Below are 21,051 nucleotides of genomic sequence, written 5' to 3' on the forward strand. Positions count from 1 at the left end.
TCCCGCCCCTCAGCCGCGCGCGCGCTCCCGTCCCCCTCGGCTCCGTCCGTCCTCCTCCTCCTCCCGCGCCGGCCGGGCCCGCGATGTGGCAGCAGCCGCCGCCGCCGCCGCCCCCCCCGCCGCTGCTGTCGTCGCCCATGGAGGCCGAGCGGGCCCCGCCGGCCCGGACCCCGCCGCCCCCTCAGGCGCTTCAGGCCGCGGGGGGAGACCAAGCGCCGCCGCCGCCGCCGCTGCTGCCGCCGCCGCCGAGCGGGGCCGCCGCCGCCGCTTCCACCCCGGGCAGCGGCGAGCTGAGCCTGCCGGGCATCCTGCACTTCATCCAGCACGAGTGGGCGCGCTTCGAGGCCGAGAAGAGCCGCTGGGAGGCCGAGCGGGCCGAGCTGCAGGTGGGGCGCTGACCGGGCCGGGTGAGGGGGGGGGGGAAGGCGACCCTGCCCGCCGCCATCTTCCTTGCGGGGACTGAGGGGGGAGGGGGAGAGGGGGGGCGCTCCATCCCATAATAAGGCCTGTCAGCCCCCCTCCCCCATATCGTCAGTCTGAGGGGGGGGTTTCTCCCAGAGGCGCCCCTTTGCGTGTGTCCTTCTTGGGGGCTGCTGGGAGTTGTAGTCCCCCCCCCAGGTGGGACCTCTTTGGAGAAACCCCCCCCTTTGAAACTGGAGGGGGGGGTCTGACTCTGTAACCCTCCAGATGTCTCCTTGGGGAGTTTCAGGGACCCTCAAGCCCAGCATGTCTGAAACCCCCACCCCGACTGGCTTTGCAACTGTGGTGGGGTAGCCATTCCTGAGTGCCCCCCCTCCTCCCCCACTTTGAGGTCCTCCCTGTCCTGTAGAAAGCTGAGTTGGAAATTGGGGGGATGTGAACCCCTCCCCCCTTGATGTGTGGGGGGGTTGGTGCTGCAAGTTTGGGGTGCAGAGGGGCAGGAGGTGGGCAGAGGTGAGACACTTAAGCCACCCCCCCCACCCCCCAAATGGGGCTTGGAATGAAAGCTTGGATCGCAGTGAAGTTTCTCCAGGGCCAGAAGTCCTCATGATTTCAAAGTAATAAATGCCGCCCAGGTCTGCATCCGGTTGGGCTTCCTTGATCTAGGCTGGATCGCGTCTGGGGAATGGTTTTCTCCCATCCTTCTTCTCTGGTCGGTAAACTGAGGACCCAGATGGTTGGGGGCAATATGCAAATAATGCTGACGTTGTAAACCACCCCAGAGATGCTCTCAAGTGCTGTGGGGTGGTATAGAAGCCTCAATGCTTATTGCTGTTTCCATAAAAGATTATAGATCACCATTTGCCCAGGATGGAATAAAGAAGGACGCCTGTCCTGGGACACGGGGTTGGACTAGATGGCCTCCGAGGTCCCTTCCAGCCCTGGGATTCTGTGAAGGTTGTCATACAGGAAAGGCGAGAACGAATTAGCTTCTGCGCTGTGGCCAAAAACACACCTGCAGACAGGCTGTTTTAGCCTCCGTTGTGGTCACAATTCAGTGCCTGGTTGCCTGATATTTAGGCCATAAAGGGAGGAAGGGGAGAGGCATGCTAATACCAGTGAAGGATAACTTTATTTGAAGCTGCAGGTAGCCCAGGCACGGGGGGCTCTAAGTCCTGCTTTTGAAGACGGTTCATAGCACCGTCTTAGACAATTTGGTGTATCGGGTCTGTAAAAGAGTAAGAAATTATAATTGGTGTCTTGGGATCTGGTACTGGAATGACAGTGAAATATCCCATATTTAGCCCGCCCTCCCCCCCCCAAGCTGGCAATGGAGAGGGGTGCGTAGGGAAATGTTGCAGCCACCTACTCAGTAGCAGATCAGGGAAGTATTAAAAGAAAGGAGCATCTGCGCGAGGTAGGGAGAAAAGCTCATCCTTGTCACCCCAAACCGGTTGGGAAGCAACGATCCCCCCGGCTGCCATAGTGACGGTGGAGAATATAGAAGGCGTGTGGTGCTTCTATATCTCGGAGCCTGTACAAATATAGGAGTGGGTGTGATTGACTGAAGACTGGAGATAAGTATGGCACATGGACGCTTGAGAGCAAGGAAGGATCGGTCTAGAGAAAGTGTTCTCCACAATCGGACGAGAAGCTAATCAAGGAAAGAAGCAACCTGGAATTAAGGAGAAACTTCCTAACAGGGAGGACAATTAACCAGTGGAACAGCTTGCCACAAGAATTTGTAGGTACTTCATCATTGGAGGAAGAGACCGGGCAGCCACTTGTCTGAAATTGTATAGTATCTCCTGCTTGGGCAGGGGGTTGGACTAGAAGATCTCCAAGGTCTCCTCCAGCTCTATTCTGGCAGTTTCAAAAGGTTCTAGGCCCTTTCAAAGGGTTTTGACTACAGGTAGTCCTTCACTTACAACCATTAGTTTAGTGATCCTTTAAAGTTACGACGGCAATGAAAAAAGTGACTTGGGACCGTTTTTCACATGTATGGCCATTGCAGCATCCCCGTGGTCATGTGATCAAAATTGAGACACTTGCCAACTGACTCGTGTTTATGACGGTTGTGATGTCCCGGGATCACGTGATCGATTCCCTTTTGCATCCTTCTGACAAGCAAAGTCAGAGGGGAAGCCGGATTCGCCGAACAACCGTGTGACTAACTGAACAACTGCAGTGATTCACTTAACAGTTTGGCAAGAAAGGGTGTTAAATGGAGCAAAACTCACTTAACGACCGTTTTGCTTCGGAACAAAAATTCTGGGTTCGGTTATGGGCCGTAAGTCGAGGGCTACCTGTATGTCTTGGTTGGTGGTGTGAACTCCGCCATCAGGGTTTCTGAAGCTGGGATTTCCGACGTGCTTTTCCTGGCGCCATTCCTTGCCCAGCGAGTTTTACCGGTCTGTTTGAAACAATAAAAAAAACCCTTGCACACACACTTTCTTGTCAGAGCTGGTAGGAGGCGGGTCCATCCGTCCATGGTCAGCCATGATTTTTTTTTTTAAATTTGATTTATATGCCACCTTCTCTGGAGACTCAGGGCGGCTTACAGTGCGTTAAGCAATAGCCTTCATACTTTTGTATATTTATACAAAGTCAGCTTATTGCCCCCCCAAACTGGGTCCTCATTTCACCTACCTTAGAAAGGATGGAAGGCTGAGCCAACCTTGAGCCTGGTGAGATTTGAACTTGCAGTAATTGCAGGCAGCTGGATGTTAATAACAGTGCTTTAGTCTGCTGCGCTACCAGGCCCACTGAAACGAAACTGCCACAATCGCCTCTTCAAGCCACCCTAATTCTAGTAAATAACACACCACCTCTCTTCCTTTCTGATGCTCTGGCTCCTGCCACGGAGTTTCTTCGCTGCAGCCATTCTGGGAAGCCTGATTAAACTTTTAATTACATCCTCAGTGCAGCCTATAATCATTAACCCACGAAGCCAGTTTGCATGGCACCGAGGTGGCGATCAGATAACTCTGGTCGCATTCAGTGTGGATTTAGCCTGATGATGCCAGGGTTACTATTGGGAGCAAACCTTTGGTCTGGGCGAAATGCTTCTCGTAAGTCCCCTTCCCTTTGCACAATGATTTCATTTGTTCATTTATTATGAATATATCTGCCGCTCTCCCGTCTGGTTGGCTGTCCCTTTCCGTCTGAAGAAGTGCCACCCCATCCAGAACCAATGAGGAAAGAACCCCAGATTTGGGTGGTCTTAAAACCTCTCGGTCCTGTTAGGGTCCATCCTAAACCTCTTCCTCCCCATCCAGACTGCCACAATCTCCAGGCACGAAACTTTTGAGACATCCCTTGGTCAGCCCAGAGTAGAAAGCTACAACTGGCTATCCTTGGTATACTGAAATCTATGGAGATTCTCAGTCATCCAGGGCAGGGGTCTCCAACCTTGGCAACTTTACGACTTGTGGACTTCAGCTCCCAGAATTCCTCAGCCAACCTTGGCAATTCAAGTCTTAAAGTTGCCAAGGTTGGAGACCCCTTAGAGAAGTGTTTCTCAACCTTGGTAGCTTGAAGATGGGTGGACTTCAACTCCCAGAAGCGCTGGCTGGGGGATTCTGGGAGTTGAAGTCCACCCATCTTCAAGCTACCAAGGTTGAGAAACACTGCCTCAGAGGGTCGTTGAGGCCATTTGGAGGGTTACCTGTGTCCTCGGGGTCACCTGAGTGGTGCAAATGGTTCCTGTAGTCTGCAATTTTTCCTCTGGAAATTCATTCCTACTCTCACACTATTGAGGATTACCTGTATTTGCAGAAGAAAATGGGCATTGCCTGGCACCCTTGTACGCACAGGGTATAAATGGCCTAGATCAGGGGTCTCCAACCTTGGCAACTTTACGACTTGTGGACTTCAACTCCCAGAGTTCCTCAGCCAGCAAAGCTTCAACTCTGGGAGTTGAAGTCCACAAGTTGTGATCCAGGGCACAGTTGTCCCAAAGGTGCTTTTTTCAAGAGGCAGCCGGACTTTCTTTGTTTTTCCTTAAAGACGTTTCACTTTTCATCCAAGAAGCTGAAGAACTGAGGAAGCCTTCTTGGATGAGAAGCGAAACGCCTTCAAGGAAAAACAAAAAAAGTCCGGCTGCCTCTTGAAAAAAGCACCTTTGTGATCTTGGCAGAGGTAGTCCTCAGCCTACGACTGTTTGTTTAGTCATTGTTCGAAGTTCCAATAACACTGAAAAAAGAGTTATGACCATTTTTCACACTTAACAACCATTGCAGCATCACCAGTGTCACGTGATCAAAATTCGACCGCTTGACAACTGGTTCCTATTTATGACGGTCGCAGTGTCCTGGGGTCACATCATCCCCTTTTGCGATCTTCTGACCAGCAAAGCCAACGAGGAAGCCAGACTCACTTAACAACCGTGTCACTAACTTACCAACTGCAGAAATTCACTTAAATCCCTGGTGAGAAAGGTGGTAAAATGGGTCATAAAAATTCACTTAACAAATGTGTCACTTAGTAACATAAATTTGGTGCTCCGTTGTGGTTGTAAGTCGAGAATTACCTGTATAAAAACCTTCATTATAAAGATATAAAACATCACAGTAAAAACGAAAAAAAAAAAACCTAAAAATTTAAAATATGCAAAGCAACCGTGGAGGCGTTCTCCGTGTCTTATCCATCTGGTTACTCAAGAGAGGAAGGTCTGAATTTTTACTGCCGCTTACTAAGTGCGGTTTAAGTTTTCCTTTCTAAAAATGCCACTTTTGCTTGGCAATCTTCTACCTATGGGTCTTAACTTCCCAGCATCCCCAAAACCCTCAAGACTGGATGCGTCGGTTTTCCTCCTCCTTCAGGTCACAATTGTTAATGTTCTGAATCTTGTAACACCTGGATGGTTAAGTTAATAAGGACGACATAAGCAGGAAAAGCCAAGATCAGAAGTGTTTCTCTCACGCTACACTGAACATAGAATCCTAGGGCTGGAAGGGACCTAAGAGGACCTCTAGTCCAACCCCCCTGGTCAAGGCAGGAGACCTTAGTCCATCTCAATCAAATGGTGGTTCGGTCTATTTTTGAAAACCTCCAGCAATGGAGCACCAGGATGTCAGAAAATTTCTCCATAGTTGCATCTCTCTTTAGCAAGCTTTCACGCACTACTTCTTGTCCTCTCCTCCATCCCCTCTTCTCTGGGACAGCCCCTCAAATATTAGAAAACACTTACCGTGTCCCCCTTATTCCTTCTCGGCAATAGGCTAGAGTCCCTCAACCATTACAATGTAGCCCCCAGAACTTTTATCCTCTTTGTTGCTCTTCTCTGTACACTTTCTAGAGTCTCTTTTTTGTATTGTTGGGATCAGAACTGGATGCACTACTGTGGGTTTATGCTCCTCCTCACACACATTTTTTGCTTGACGTGGGATGTTTGCGCAGCTGGTCAGAATTGCCTGTCCTTAACTTGGGGTTCCTTCCTCTTTTAGGCCCAGGTGGCTTTCCTGCAGGGCGAGAGGAAGGGGCAGGAGAACCTGAAGGCCGACCTCGTGCGGAGAATCAAGATGCTGGAGTATGCTTTGAAGCAAGAAAGGTGAGCCATCATGCAGGCGTCACGTCCCCTCCTGAGTGTCCCACGTGGAGGTTCAGAAGCGGCGTGTAGATATACCTTAGTTCAGGGATCTCCAAACTTGGAAGCGTTTAAGATTTGTGGACTTCAGTTCCCAGAATTCCCCAGCCAGCATAGGGGAATTCTGGGAGTTGAAGTACACAGGTGTTAAAGTTGCCAAGTTTGGAGACCCCTGCCTTAATTTATTAAGCTGGAAGTCAGCGCCTGAATTTGGGAAGGGGGGAAAGATACTCTGAGGAGTTCTCTCCTTTTTGAATGTCCTCACAGTATGTATGTACCGTATTTTTCGGAGTATAAAATGCTCCGGACTATAAGATGCACCTACCTTTTTTGGGGAGTAAAACAAGAAAAAAAATCTGCCTTTGCCTCCCAGCAATTTGCCTCCTTACAGCAAACAGCCTGCTTTAGTTTCATTTTCATTTTCAGCACAGCCTGATTAGCACAAGAAAAAAAAAAAACTGCCTCCCAACAATTTGCCTCCTTGCAGTAAACAGCGGAGGGCCGCGTGGCTGTAGGCTATGGCAATCCTTGCAGCCTGAAACCGCGGAGGATCGGGAGGCAGATCCAAATGACAATCAGCTGCTTGTGCTAATCAGGCTGTGCTGAAGCTGAAACGGGCGGTTTGCTGCAAGGAGGTAAATTGCTGGGAGGCAGAGGCCAAAGGATGGGGCCGGCAGGTGGGCGGGGCTATATTCGGTGTATAAGACGCACCCAAATTTTCACCCTCTTTTAGGGGGGAAAAAGTGTGTCTTATACTCCGAAAAATATGGTATTTGTTTATTTTTTTAAAAGCTTACCCTGCCTGTATTATTTTATAAGTAACACAAGGCGGTGAACATATCCAACACAACTTCCTCCACCTATTTTCCCCACAACAACAACAACCCTGTGAGGTGGGTTGGACTGACTGGCCCAAGATCACCCATTCAGTTTTCAAGTCTAAGGTGGGACTAGAACTCACCGTCTCCTGGTGATTGGCCCAAAGCTACCCAGCTGGCTTTCCTACCTAAGGCAGAGCTAGAACTCCCAGTCTCCTGGTTTCTAGGGCGGCACCTTCCCTGTCAAACTGCCTCTCTCGCTTTGAAGGCATAATCCCTACATTAAGGGGCACAGCGAGAAATGACCGCCGACATCCTTTCCTAAGCTTTCCTTGTTAATTCCAGGTCAAAATACCACAAGTTGAAATTCGGCACTGAACTGAACCAGGGAGAAAAGAAACCGGAGGCCTCTGAACCAGGTAGTGGGGCCGGGCTCACGGCTGCGCCTCGGTCAGGGGGACTCCGGTTCCAGGGCTGCTGTTGGGTGGGCCCCGGAGCTGAGGGACTTGCTGATGGGACTCTCTTTTACACTTAGTGTCCAACGGGCCAGCCGAGCCCCTCTCCTTGGAGAACAGCCCCTTCATCTGGAAAGAAGGACGCCAACTCCTCCGTCAGTGAGTAGCGGAGACTGTCTGGGGGAGGCGGTGTTCTCCTAAGGGTGGTGATAACAGCCCCTTTGGCAGCTGTTTTTTGGACAGTTTTTAACAAGGAGTGTGCCAGATCCCTTGGCCTCCGGGTGAAGTGTGAAAGGTTGAAACTGTCTGGTCCCCGACTTACAACCAGAATGGAGCATGCCCATCATGGTCGTTAAGTCCTATAAATAAGTAAATATAAAGTTCTCTAAATAAATAAAGACAGGATGTTCATAAGATGTGTCAGCCATGCGACCGATCTGATTTTAAGACCTTTTTGCGTGGCAGTCGTTAAGCGAAGCAGTGGTTTGCTATGGGCCAGTTTGCCCAAAAAACAGGAAGTGCCGGTTTTCAGCAAAACCGTGTTAAACACAGTGACGTAAGCACGAGATGCTGCAAATGGATGTAAATGCAGGCTGGTTGACAAGTACTCAGAGTGTGGTCACATGATGGGGGGAGGGGCTTGTGGCCTTCAGAAGTTCGGAACCAGGTCATAAGTGCCTCCAGAGAGGCCCCGTCATAACTTTGGTTGCAAGGGCGAAGACTTGCCTGGGTGAGTTTCGGCCTCGAGGCCGCCAGTTGCCAACCTGCCCGTTTAGTTCCAACTAAAGGCCGTCTCTCCCTTGGACCCCGGGGTCTCTCCTGCAGGTATTTGGAAGAAGTGGGCTACACGGACACCATCCTGGACATGCGCTCCAAGCGAGTCCGCTCTCTGCTGGGCCGGTGCTCCATGGAGCTGAACGGGGCTGCCGAAGCCAGCGGCCTGGGCACCGGACCAGCCCTGGCGGCCCCCAGCCTCAACGGAGGAGAATCGCTTCTCGTCAAGCAGATTGAGGAGCAGATCAAAAGGTGAGCGGCCATCGGGATGGGCTTGGGGAGGGGAGGGTCTGTCCGGGTTAGAGAGGGGGACCTCGCTGGGAGTCCTGTCCATCACAGCAGCTCTTATTAGGTTTCCTGGAACAGTGAAACCAGGCGCTGGCAATTTTTCTTCGTAGTTCCTGTTCCATGTTGACATTAAGGTGCTAGCAGTAGCATTGATGATGTTACCTAGTTGGGTCATGAGATGTCTGCAAGAAAACCATCAGGCTCACAGAACACCAAGGACCTCCACAGTCCTCCTCCTCCATTCTCCCATTTCTTCCTTTTCCTTCTCCTTTTCTTCCCTTCTTCCTCTTTCTCCTCCTCCTCTTTTCTCCATTTCTTCCTTTTCCTTCTCCTTTGCCTCTCCTTTATTTTCTCCTTCTCATCGTCTTCCTCCTCCTCCTCCTCCTCTTTTCTGCAAACCCCACTCCTTTCTAGCACTGATGATGTTCCCTACTTGGGTAATGAGATGCCTGCAAGAAAACCATCAAGCTCAGAAAGCACAAAGGACTCCACAATTCTCCACCACCGCCACCACCACTCCCTTCTAGGACTGATGATGTTACCTAGTTGGGTCCTGAAATGTCTGCTAGAAAACCCCCAACCTCGGCACCCAGGACCCCTCAGCCCAACCCTGAGCTACAAAAGAATTCCCTTCCCTTCCTTCTGGCAGGAACGCAGGGAAGGAAGTGAAGGAGCGGATCAGTAACCCCGTCATGGAGAAGATCCCCTTTTTGAGGGGTTGCGAGGACGACGACAGTGATGAAGAGGAGGATATGGAAGGCCTGTCCCTGGAGACGCAGCGGCAGCACAAGAAGCAGCGCGTAAAGGTAAAGCCTTCGCTCCTGGTTGAAATTGTTGGGGTGCAGCAGGCACCGGGAAGCAGGCAGGCAGACTAAGCTGCTGAGGGGTGCCCAGTTTCCGGTGAGGACTAGAACCTTGTCATTTTTAAGGATGGAAACTGGATTTCAGCTATTCTTGCAATAAAATTTCTAAGGCAAAACAGCATGAAACGTGGAACTTGCAATAGGCGTTGTAGTTCCACGTTCAACAAGCCTAGTTCGGCTTATTAATCAGGGTTTTTCCTTTAAATCAGGAGTGTCCAAACTTGGTGACTTTACGACTAGTGGACTTCAACTCCCAGAATTCCCCAGCCAGAATTCTAGGAGTTGAAGTCCACCAGTATAAAGTTGCCAAGCTTGGACACTCCTCTGCTTTAAAACCACGTGCATACAATTAGTCGTGTCTTTTGCCTTGCGTGTGCAATGTTTTAATTTATTCCCTTTTGCTTTTCAAGTTGAAAAAGCAGAATATCAGCCTGCTGCCATTACGGTAGCCCTCGTTCACTCCAGAAGCATTGTAGCTTCACAACAGGGCTATCCTGAAAATTACAAGGCCTTTTTGGGGGTGGTATTTTCCCTTCAGTTTGATTTTTTTGGGGGGGGGGCACAAAGAATATTTTACAGCCTTTTCCGTTTCTATCGCGTGCCGAGACAGCAAACGAGAAAACGGCTTTTCTATGGCTAAAGAGGCGGAATCCTCTAGAGCAGTGTTTCTCAACCTTGGTAGCTTGAAGATGGGTGGACTTCAACTCTGCTGGCTGGGGGATTCTGGGAGTTGAAGTCCACCCATCTTCAAGCTACCAAGGTTGAGAAACACTGCTCTAGAGGTGGATTAGGAATCCAGGCCTTGGTAGTACAGGGGTTTAAGGCACCCTGTTATTAAGCTTATTAAGACCAGCTGCCTGCAATTACTGCAGGGTTCGAATCTCGCCAAGGCTCAAGGTTGACTCAGCCTTCCATCCTTTCTAAGGTAGGTGAAATGAGGACCCAGTTTGTGGGGGCAATAAGCTGACTTTGTATAAATATACAAATGGATGAAGGCTATTGCTTAACGCATTGTAAGCCGCCCTGAGTCTTCGGAGAAGGGCGGCATATAAATCAAATTAAAAATAAAAAAATAAAAAAAAAACTGAGCTCTGCTGGCCGTGCGTTTCTTGGCAGCTGGCCAACAAGCCCCTGATGCCAGAAGTGGAGGATGACGACGACGACGAAGATTCGGAGGACGCTCTGAGCGAGTTTGACTACTTGGGCTCCGGGGAAAACGGGGAAGGATCTGGGGACACGCGGCGTGCCGGAGATGGCAACGAAGTGGGTAAGTTCTCGGTGGTCTTGATCGATGGTCTCCTGACTCCTTTATCAGGGAAGGGTATCGGGAAGTAGAAATGGGAGAAGAGGTTAAATCTGTGGAGAAGCTGCATCAGAGGCCTCCAGCAACAGCTTCGACATCTTAGCTGCTGGGGGTCAGAAGATGTTTCCTCACTTGGGAACAGGAGAAGCCGCCGGAGACCTTGGAGGTCTTCTAGTCCAACCGCAGGCTGAAACAAGAGACCCTATCCCATTTCAGACTAAAAGTCATCTTCATCTTACAAACAGATCATCTAAAGTTCATCTAAAGCAGTGTTTCTCAACCTTGGAAGCTTGAAGATGGGTGGACTTCAACTCCCAGAATCCCCCAGCCAGCAGTGCTGGCTGGGGGATTCTGGGAGTTGAAGTCCACCCATCTTCAAGCTTCCAAGGTTGAGAAACACTGTTCTAAAGGCCCAGGAAAAAAGTGACTTATGCCCGTTTTTCGGTCACATGACCAGAATTCAGAGGCTTGGCAACTGACTCATGTTTTTGATGCTTGCAGTGTCCCGCCATTGTGGGATCACGTTTTGTGACCACCTGGCAAGCAGGATGCCAGATTCACTCAACGGCCATCTTACTAACTTTAACAGCTGCAGTGGTTCACTTCATAACTTTGCCCCTGTGGCCGGGAAAGTTGTGAAATGGGGCAAAACTCACAAAACAAATGTCTCACTTAGTGCCTATGGAGATTCTCCGTCATCCAGGTCAAAGGTGTTTTTTTTTTTTCAAGAGGCATCTGGACTTTCTGGGTTTTCTTTGATGATGTTTCGCTTCTCATCCCAGAAGCTTCTTCAGCTCTGACTGGATGGATAATCCTTCCATTCCCCACCATCCAGTCAGAGCTGAAGAAGCTTCTGGGATGAGAAGCGAAACATCTTCGAAGAAAAACCAGAAAGTCCATGTGCCTCTTGAAAAAAAGCACCTTTGGGTCTCACTTAGTAATATAAATTTGGGGCTCCGTTGTAGTTGTAGGTTGAGGATTACCTGTCTTGTCTTTGGTGACACCTTCGTGCTCCTTGAATTTCAAAACGGGGCCTGATTAGCAACCATCAAGGCTGACTCAGTCTTTCCTTCCTTCCTTCCCTCCTTTTCTTCCTTCCTTCCCTCCCTCCCTTTGTTTTCCTTCCTTCCTTCCTTCCTTCCTTCCCTTCCTTCCTTTCTTTTCCTTCCTTCCTTCCCTCCTTTTCTTCCTTCCTTCCCTCCCTCCCTCCCTTTGTTTTCCTTCCTTCCTTCCTTCCTTCCTTCCTTCCTTCCTTCCTTCCTTCCTTCCTTCCTTCCCTCCCTCCCTCCCTTTCTTTTCCTTCCTTCCTTCCCTCCTTTTCTTCCTTCCTTCCCTCCCTCTCTTTCTTCCTTCCTTCCCTCCCTCCCTCCCTCCCTTTTTCCTTCCTCCTTCCCTCCCTCCCTCCCTCCCTTCCTTTCTTTTCCTTCCTTCCTTCCTTTCTTTTGCTTGCTTGCTTCCTTCCTTCCTTTATTCCAGGGCCCCGCAGAGTGAAGCTGCAAGGGATGCTGGCTGATCTCAGTGATGTTGATGGACTCTCTCCCAAGCCTTCCATACCGCCAGCCATGACTTCTCAGCCCAGGTCCCACGAAGGTGATGGCTCCATACTTCTTTGGTTTCCAATTGACCTTTTCTGTCGTCCTGTCCAAAGTCCCCCTTCCTCCCTTCGCTCTGCCACGTTCAAACTGTTTCTTTTTCCCTCCCCAAATCAGGGTCGCTGGGCTTCTCCTCGGATGTGTTCATCATGGACACCATCGGAGGGGGGGAAGTGAGTTTGGGGGACCTCGCAGACCTGACTGTCACCAACGACAATGAGCTGAGCTGCGATGTGAGTAGCCTTGGAGAAGTTCTGGAAGGCCTGTTGCCCTTTCACCCCTCCCCCTTGTCCTCTTGCTTATCTCACTGCAGCCGCCCAGCGCTACTGGGTGGGCCAAAAGAGAGGGTCTACAGGGCGGCCCAGGAAGAAGCTCCAGCCGTTGACTCTTTTCTCTCCTGCTTTCCCAGCTCTCGGACAGCAAAGACGCTTTTAAGAAGACGTGGAACCCCAAATTCACCTTGCGGAGTCACTATGATGGCATTCGAGCTCTGGTCTTCCACCACCGGGAGTCGGCTTTGGTCACCGCCTCAGAGGACGGCACTCTCAAGCTGTGGAACCTTCAGAAGACCGTGGCTGCCAAAAAGTGAGCCCCAAAGGAAACTCCTCCCTCCCTCCCTTCCTCTATCTATAGATCTATCTATATCTTCCATCCATCCATCAACTGCCTGCCTGCCTGCCTATCTATCTATCTATCTATCTATCTATCTATCTATCTATCTATCTATCTATCTATCTATCATCAATCTATTGTCTGTCTGTCTGTCTGTCTGTCTGTCTATCATCAATCTATTGTCTGTCTGTCTGTCTATCTATCTATCTATCTATCTATCTATCTATCTATCTATCTATCTATCTATCTATATCCTTTCTGTACCACCCACCCATCCACTTCTGTGCCTCTGGGCAGTTTACAAATAAATCAGTCAAATCGTATGAAAGCTACAGTCTATTTTTTGGTCTCTTCCGGTTTCAGGAATGCTGCGCTGGACGTGGAGCCCGTCTACGCGTTCAGAGGACACAGGTGCGCAGATGTGCTTGCTGCAAACGGGTGGGGGGAGGGACTTTTTAGGACGCCAGGCAGACAATGCCATTGGCCCCTCCCCTTGCGGGAAAGTACAGGTATCCTCAACTTACAGCAATTCCGCTCAGAGTTGCAATGGCACTGAAAAATGGGGTTTACGGCCGTTTTTCACACAACCGTTGCCATGGTCACATGATCAAAATTCAGCCACTTGGCAACCGACTCATATTTATGACGGTCGCAGTGGCCTGGGGTCGTGTGATCGGCTTTTGCAACCTTCTGACAAGCCAAACCAATGGAGAAGCCAGATCCGCATAACAGCCGTGTGACTAACTTAAGAACTGCAATGATTCGTTTAAGAACCGTGGCAAGAAAGGTCGTAAGATGGGGCAAAATTCACTTAACAGCTATCTCACTTAGCAACAGAAATATTGGGCTCAATTGTGGTCATAAATCAAGGATTACCTGTACAATGATAAGATATTATGTGGCAATCTGTGGCCTACTTTCTGACACCCCCAGCAGCTGCCCCACTCAGCTGATTTGCCCTGCCTAATGGGGGGTGGGGGGGGCGAGAACCTCAGTAGGCAACCCTGCACTGGGCTTGCAGAGGGACTAACAAAACCATCTTCCTCAGATACCTCGAGATTCCTCATACTGGTGTTGGGAATGGTCGTTTGGGCGTACGGTTCCTTCTTGCCTCTTCCAAGTCCTTCTCAGCCCTTCTCTGTGGTTTCCTCCTCAGGGGCCCGGTGCTCTCGGTGGCCATGGGTTGCAACAGCGAATCCTGCTACAGCGGTGGATCAGACGCCAGAATCCGCTGTTGGAAGATCCCCGATCTCGGCATGGACCCTTATGACGGCTACGGTAGGCAGGAAGCTCCCCTGGTTCAGCAGCCTCTTCCTCCTCCTCCTCCCCTCTCCTTGCTTGCAAAGTGGAATCCCGAAAGGAAATGCTCGGATGGAGAGCCGGGTTTTATTGTTTGGAGGCAGGAACCGTTTGGCTTCCTCCGTGTTTAGAACCGGAGACAAAAGAGGGGTAGGCTTTGCAATCTCGTTTCCTCCCCAAACGCTGGTTGAGCAGGATAAATGATGCGTCATCCGTGGACTCGGAATTATTCTGGTGCCCTGGCTGTGTTCTCAGACCCTCCCTCCCTCCCTCCCTCCTCCTGAACTAGAAGAAGGCTTTTGGGTTTCCTTAGCTGGTCGTCGCATCATTCAAATTCAAAGTTCCTTTTACGTTGTCTTGAATGGCTGGTCATTTCTTCATTTCTTCCCATGCTCCATGGGAACGCACGGGAGAATCTGTAAACACGGTTTATTTATTACTGAGATTTATCGGCTTTATTTTTATCCCGCCTTTATTATTCTTATAAACAACCTAAGACAGCGGACGTAGCTAACATTCCTTCCTCCTCCTCCTCCTATTTTCCGCGCAACAACAATCCTGTGAAGTGGGTTGGGCTGAGACAGAGCGAATTTATTGTGTCCTGGAGACTGACCCAAAGTCATCCAGTGGCTTTCATGCCTGAGGCTGGACTAGAACTCACTGCCTGGTGCCTTCACCGCTAGACCAAACAGGCTTTTGTGCTACTTTGGTCTGAACAAATCTGAGCGGCTTACAAGTAGAACCTTCTTTTCCTCGCTTCTAAATTCATGTTCCTAACCATGTTCCTAATATGATTTGTTCCCCCCGCTTGCCGGGCACCGTCTGCGCCAAGCGGAGGGTGCCAGATGTTGTCTCTCTCTTTGTGGCGTAGATCCGAGCGTGCTCCACACTGTCCTGGACGGCCACACGGATGCTGTCTGGAGTCTGGCCTTCAGTCTCGCGAGGAATCGCTTGGCTTCCTGCTCGGCGGATGGCACCGTGAGGATATGGGACCCGTGCAGCGGCTCCTGTCTTAGCACCTACAACGCGGACAACGGTGAGCCAGGCTGGGAGGGGGTCTGCAGAGGGGACCTCACGGGATTCCCCTGGCACTACAAGGGGGTGAGGCTTACCCCAGCCTTTAAGATAAGGTGGAATAAGATAAGAAACTCTTATGGTCACTTTTTTCTGTGAACACACTGGAACACATCAAAAAATGAAATTCTGATGCCTGCCCTCAAAAGCATGTGTGTACATACATATCCACACACATATCCACACACACACACATATATATATATACACAATGTATACACACACACAAGGCACATGGAGCGCTGTTCCCTTCCCACCAAAGCTGGTCCCTATTTTTCTACTTGCATTTTTTTATGTGCTTTTGAGCTGCTAGGTTGGCAGAAGCTGGGACAAGTCATGGGAGCTCACCCCATTACGCAGCACTCAGAATTCGAACCACCGAACTGCCGACCTTTTATTTATTTATTTATTTATTTATTTATTTATTTATTTATTTATTTATTTATTTATTTATTTATTTATTCAAATTTCTATACCGCCCTTCTCCTTTCGGACTCAGGGCGGTGAACAGCCAAGATAAAAACATCTATACAAACATCACAGTTAAAAAATAAAGTTAAAATAATTTATAAATTTGGCCCATAATTTAAAACTTGTCAATTAAAATCAATATTAAAATATTAAAACTAACCCTAAAATCAAGACAGACCGGCTAACTGAAAAAAATAAGTTTTTAGGGCCCGACGAAAAATCCGAAGGTCGGAGATCACTCGTATCTCTGATCGACAAGCTCAGTGTCTTAGCCACTGAGCCACCGTGTCCCTTTACAAACACACACACACACACACATATATATATAATAATCACAGACCATTTAGAATACATAGCGGAAAAAAGAGTCTTGAAGGTTGAAACATCCATGAATATAACTTACAAATCAGTTGTAACTTCAAATGCTCAGTATACAAACTGTTGCAAGTCGAGGATTATCGGTAGGTTAAAAATCAGAATACTACAGAACGGAGGGGTTTTTTTTACAATTATTATTGCGTTTGAGGGCTGACCTCCCCCGTGGCCCCTTGGGTTCTCTCCTGCAGAAAACGGCACGCCAACCTCCGTCGCCTTCTCCAGCACCGATGCCACGCGGGTGGTGGCAGCCTTCCAGACGGGCAGGGCGGTTCTCTATGACGCGGAGGCTGCCTGCCCCATCCTGACCTTCGAGGGCAGATCTGCCAGTGGTGAGTTGGGACGGGTGGATGAAGAAAGAGAGGCTTGTTTCCCAAGGGAGGAGCTTTCGGGAAGGGGGTTATGGGTTTTTGTGTGAATTTTAGGTGGGTAGGTTGCATTTTGAAATGATAGAAGTGTCCTTAATTCTAAAATAGCAATAGCACTTAGACTTACCCTGTTTCCCCGAAAATAAGACATCACCTGATAATAAGCCTAAACGGGCTTTTGAGCGCATGTGCTAAAATAAACCCTCCCCGAAAATATTTAAACGCAGAGCTGGAAATCAGGTAAGGCGGCAAGAGGAGGCCCGTCTTGCTCTACACGCCCCAAAATAATAAGACCTTCACGGCCAAGCGCTTATTTCGGGATTCAAAAAATAGACGGGGTCTTATTTTGGGGGAAACACGGTATATACCGCTTCACAGTGCTTGTCAGCCCTCTTGAACCAGAGCGCCTGCCCTTCTCCTTTTGCCTTTGCACAGGAGCCAGTCAGATCAACCAAGTGGTGAGTCACCCCACCCAGTCTGTCACCATCACAGCACACGACGACCGAGGGATCCGTTTCCTAGACAATCGGACAGGTAAGGGGGTGGGGGGAAAACTAATGGCCTCCGATTCCTTCAAGGGATCCTTGGGGCTCTCCGAGCTGGGTGGCTTTCTGGCAGACGTTTCATGACCCAACTAGGGAACATCATCAGTGCTGGAGGGGGGGAAGGGTTGTGGAGTGGAGGAGGAGGAGGAGGAGGAGAAGTGGGGGAGGAAGACTGTGGAAACCCTGGTGCTCCGAGAGCTTCGTTGTTTCCTTGCAGATTCTCATAACTCAACTAGGTCATATCATTTGGGAGGGGGGGGGTAGGAGAAGGAGAAGAAGAAAAAGAATCAACCACAACTACTACTACTGTGGGGTGCTTTGTGCTCTGTGAACCTGGTTGTTTTCTTGCAGACATTCCATTAACCAACTAGGGAACATCATCAGTGCTAGTAAGGAATGGGCTGAATTTCGAGCCTGAGCTACAGATATTCTCCTTCACAAGAACGGGAAGCGATTATTCCCCCTTCAGGGCTGGAAAAGAAAGCTGGCAGGATCCGATCTAGCAGCCCTGATCATGTTTCCCCTCCGTCTCTTGCCCAGGGAAAGCCGTGCACTCTATGGTGGCCCACCTGGATGCGGTTACCTGCCTGGCCGTGGATCCCAACGGAGTCTTCCTGATGTCGGGAAGTAGGTGCCTTCTCTCCCTTCGTCTCCTGGGCAGAGAAATGAGCAAACCTCACCCAGGGCTGCTCAGCACAACCGAGTGGGAGGAAGGAGGAAGCTGTAAGGCCTGAGGCTCCCCGGCAACTCCGCTTCTCCTGGGCCTTTCACCCCACCTCCCCCTGCCACCTCTGGCCCTTTGGTGGCCCCTGTCCGGCTGGTGTGAGAAATTAGAAATTGGGTGTCAATAAGGATAACACCATACATGAAGTGCAGCTGCCTTGGTTTTATTTTGAAGAAATTTTCTTTTATTTCTTTTTTTCAATTGATATGCAAGGTAGTCCTCGACTTACGACCACAGCAGAGCCCCAAGTTTCCGTTGCTAGGCGAGACAGTTGTTAAGGGAGTTTTGTCCCATTTTACGACTTTCCTTGCCCCTTTTGTTAGGTGAGTCACCGCAGTTGTTAAATGAGTAATACAGTTGTAAAGTGAATCCGGCTTCCCCATTGACTTTGCTCGTTGGAAGGTCGTAAAAAGGGATCACGTCACACACACACACACACACACACACACACACACACACACACACACGGGCAGTGGGACTGTCATAAATACGAGTCAGTTGCCGAGCGTCTGAAATTTTATCACATGACCACTGGGATGCCAGCAATGGTCCTAAGTGTGAAAAATGGTCCTGTCACTTTTTTCTGTGTCGTCGTAACTCTGATCGGTCACTAAATGAACAGTTGTAAGTCAAGGACTACCTCTAGGTGCATGCATGCGGGCCTACGCATCTTCACAGCTCTGTTGGTTCCGCCCTCCGCCACAGTCCCAGTTTCTCCTGGGGCGTCTTGGGAAAATTAATAGCCTACTCCCACGTTGGACGTAGTCCCGAGTCTTGGGTTCAAATGCTGACAATCCCCAGCTGAGTTCTCCCTTGAGAAGATGCCATTTGGCCTTAAAAGGCCCCAGCCTGGCCTTTGGGTTTTTGGCCGAGCGGCTGTGGCCAGAGACGGGGGAAGACCCCGGCACTCCAGGAGGGTCTTGCATTGCGTGGGTGTGCACCTCTGCGGGTGTGATTGTGCCTGCCTCCCAGCCGTCTCTCTCTTCCCGCAGGCCATGACTGTTCGCTGCGGCTGTGGAACCTGGATAACAAGACCTGCACGCAGGAGATCACGGCGCACCGCAAGAAGCACGAGGAAGCCATCCACGATGTGGCCTTCCACCCCAGCAAGGCCCTGATTGCCAGCGCGGGAGCCGACGCCCTGGCCAAGGTCTTCATATGAAGGGGAGGCAGGCCTACAGGTGAGCCCTGCGCCAGAGAGATTGGGGGGCGGGGGACGACAGACAGGATGCAGGCTCTCCGGCTTGAGCAGGGGGTTGGACTAGAACAGGGGTCTCCAATCTTGGCAACTTGAAGACTTGTGGACTTCAACTCCCAGAATTCCTCACTTTGAGAGGTCACTCAATGAACTGTCGTAAGTGGAGGACTGCCTGTATTCCATTATGCCATTAGGACCTCCTCTCTGCCTCCATCTTCACGAGCCTCTTGTTTCCTCTTCCCAGGAATCCTGCCTCTTCCGCTTCCTCCTTCCTCTGGCCCGGCAGTGGTGCTAACACAGCGCGTCCCTCACCTGCCGGGACCCTCCCCGTCTCTCACCTGAGCTCGGGACCGATGCCTGCTGGACAGCATGAGGGGCCATCCTCGCCCTCGCAGCTCACCTTTCTTCACCAGCACTGAAAACGTTTTTCCACTCATTTCAAGGCCGCCCTGTGGTTTTTATTTCCCAGCTCAGGGAGTGGAAATCCTCCCCCCCCCAATTCCCCCCCCCGCTCCCAACAGCCTTCGGAAGGGGAAGGAATCCCCCTGACTCAGCTGCTGGAGTAGCTTGGGGAGAGGCACCTGGACCCCCAAACCTCGGCTTCCTTGGGAAAGGGGCGTTGAAATCTCCCCCCCCCCCCTTCTCAGCTCAGTTGGCCGAGGACATTTTTGTTTTTTTCAAGCGTTTTGGGCCACTTTGATGCTGCACAGACTCTTCCCGAAGATGGACAAAATGCACTGGATGCCCAGCTCCAACATCGGAGCCTTTGACTTGCCCTCCGGCCCCACGGCGTGGGCTACGGGGCTCAAGATCCAGAAGAAATCAAGTGCCAACCTTTGCTCCTTCTGAGCCACGAGATGAGGCCCTGTTCCGCCTCTTACCTTCACTTCTTCAGCCCCTTCTAATTTGCACGCCTGGCGTGCTTCGCTCAGCAGCGACGATATTTGGAAGAGGAGACGGGGTGGTGTTCTCCTCCAACCCCCTGGCCCCAATTTCTCAGGCAGGCCTCCTGGGAGAGGCAGGAGATTCTGGGTGAGGGTCTCCTCTGATTTTGCCGGTATTCTAAAGCAGGGGAATCTGCAAATGTGGCCCCTTTAAGACTTGTGGACTTCAATTCCCAGGATTCCCCAAAGAATTCTGGGAGTTGAAGTCTACGGGTCTTAAAGGGGCCGCGTATGGAGACTTCTGTTCTAAAGGGGACAGGTAAGGGGATCGGGGAGGGGTCCAAGGAGCAGGGTTGACCGATCAACCAGCAAACCAGCCCATGCTGGTCTACCCTGCTAGAGACGGAGCATTCTGGCTTGTTCCCCTCCTTGCTGGCAGGGGGCTTTGGGGGCAGGAGAAGGGGATCCACGAATGTGATGAATGGGGTGATGAGGATGGTGAAAAGTTTGGGGGAAGAACGTTGTGAGGCCCACCCTGCGTGGTTACTCCTGGGAGGGGAGGGGATTGTTACAATGGCCGGATCACCTGTCCTGGGCTAAGAGGAAGGTGTTCCTGCTTCTGGGTGGGTGGGGGGGCTGTGTGCTTGCAGAAGGTGGGGGAGCCTCCAGATTTGACCTCTGTTGATAGCTGGAAGTAAGCAACCCACAACATTTCTCAATTTGGGCTGCTTTTAAGAAGTGTGGACTTCAACTCCCAGAATTCCCGAGCTTACCAGCCATGGGAGTTGAAGTCCTAACATAACCGGTTGGGGAATTCCGGAATTTCCATCCTGAAGTACAATAGCCAGGGAATTCTGGGAGTTGAAGTCCAGAACTGTTGAAACTCAGTAGCATGCTGGCTGGGGGAATCCTGGGAATTGAAGTCCACACCTCTTCCAGTTGCTAAGGTTGAAAAAAACTCCCCACTTATTGGGGAGCCATGCCTGAATCCAGCTTCATGGGAGCCAGAGGGGCAGGAGGAGCCACCTTCCCACCTTTTGGGGGCCTGCACTGCGGATCAGACCATCCGCTATCCTGGAGGGGTGGAGCTCTTATAAATTGTTCTCCCCGGCGCATCACATCTGGGCTGCTCCGATTCTCTGAATTGGCCAACCTCACCTGGGGTGGGCAGCTGCCAGCCTCTGTTCCTGGCCTGGGACACCTGTGGAAGGAGACACGGGCAGTTCTGCAAAGCGCTGGCGTACCTCTACGCAAGGTGAGGGCAGAAGCGCAACTCTTGGGGGCATATCTGCAGCGAGGGGTCCTAAAAGTCAAGGGAGCGAGCACCACCAGGAGATCAAAGCCCCGTCTTTTTTAAAAAAATGCACATCTGTGGGCTTCAATTTCCCGACTCTCGCATCC

At 50.7% G+C, this 21,051-nt stretch overlaps 1 protein-coding gene across 1 annotated transcript; it reads left to right on the forward strand.

Moving 5' to 3' along the window:
* Positions 1 to 83: 83 nt before the first annotated feature.
* Positions 84 to 20,198, forward strand: STRN4 (striatin 4). Its single transcript, XM_070949583.1, has 18 exons — positions 84 to 386; positions 5,868 to 5,971; positions 7,171 to 7,244; positions 7,361 to 7,439; positions 8,106 to 8,306; positions 8,992 to 9,148; positions 10,322 to 10,472; positions 11,985 to 12,098; positions 12,218 to 12,333; positions 12,510 to 12,685; positions 13,076 to 13,123; positions 13,869 to 13,990; positions 14,883 to 15,047; positions 16,123 to 16,263; positions 16,735 to 16,833; positions 17,385 to 17,471; positions 18,561 to 18,749; positions 19,011 to 20,198. Exons 1-17 carry the CDS (start codon positions 84 to 86, stop codon positions 18,728 to 18,730), a joined length of 2,307 nt encoding a protein of 768 aa, XP_070805684.1. The 3' UTR covers positions 18,731 to 18,749; positions 19,011 to 20,198.
* The last annotated feature ends 853 nt before the right edge of the window (positions 20,199 to 21,051 follow it).

This window comes from Pituophis catenifer, unplaced genomic scaffold (genome assembly GCF_029215685.1).
Source record: "Pituophis catenifer annectens isolate HBS135680 unplaced genomic scaffold, rPitCat1.0.hap2 SCAF_9, whole genome shotgun sequence".
NCBI lineage: Eukaryota > Metazoa > Chordata > Lepidosauria > Squamata > Colubridae > Pituophis > Pituophis catenifer.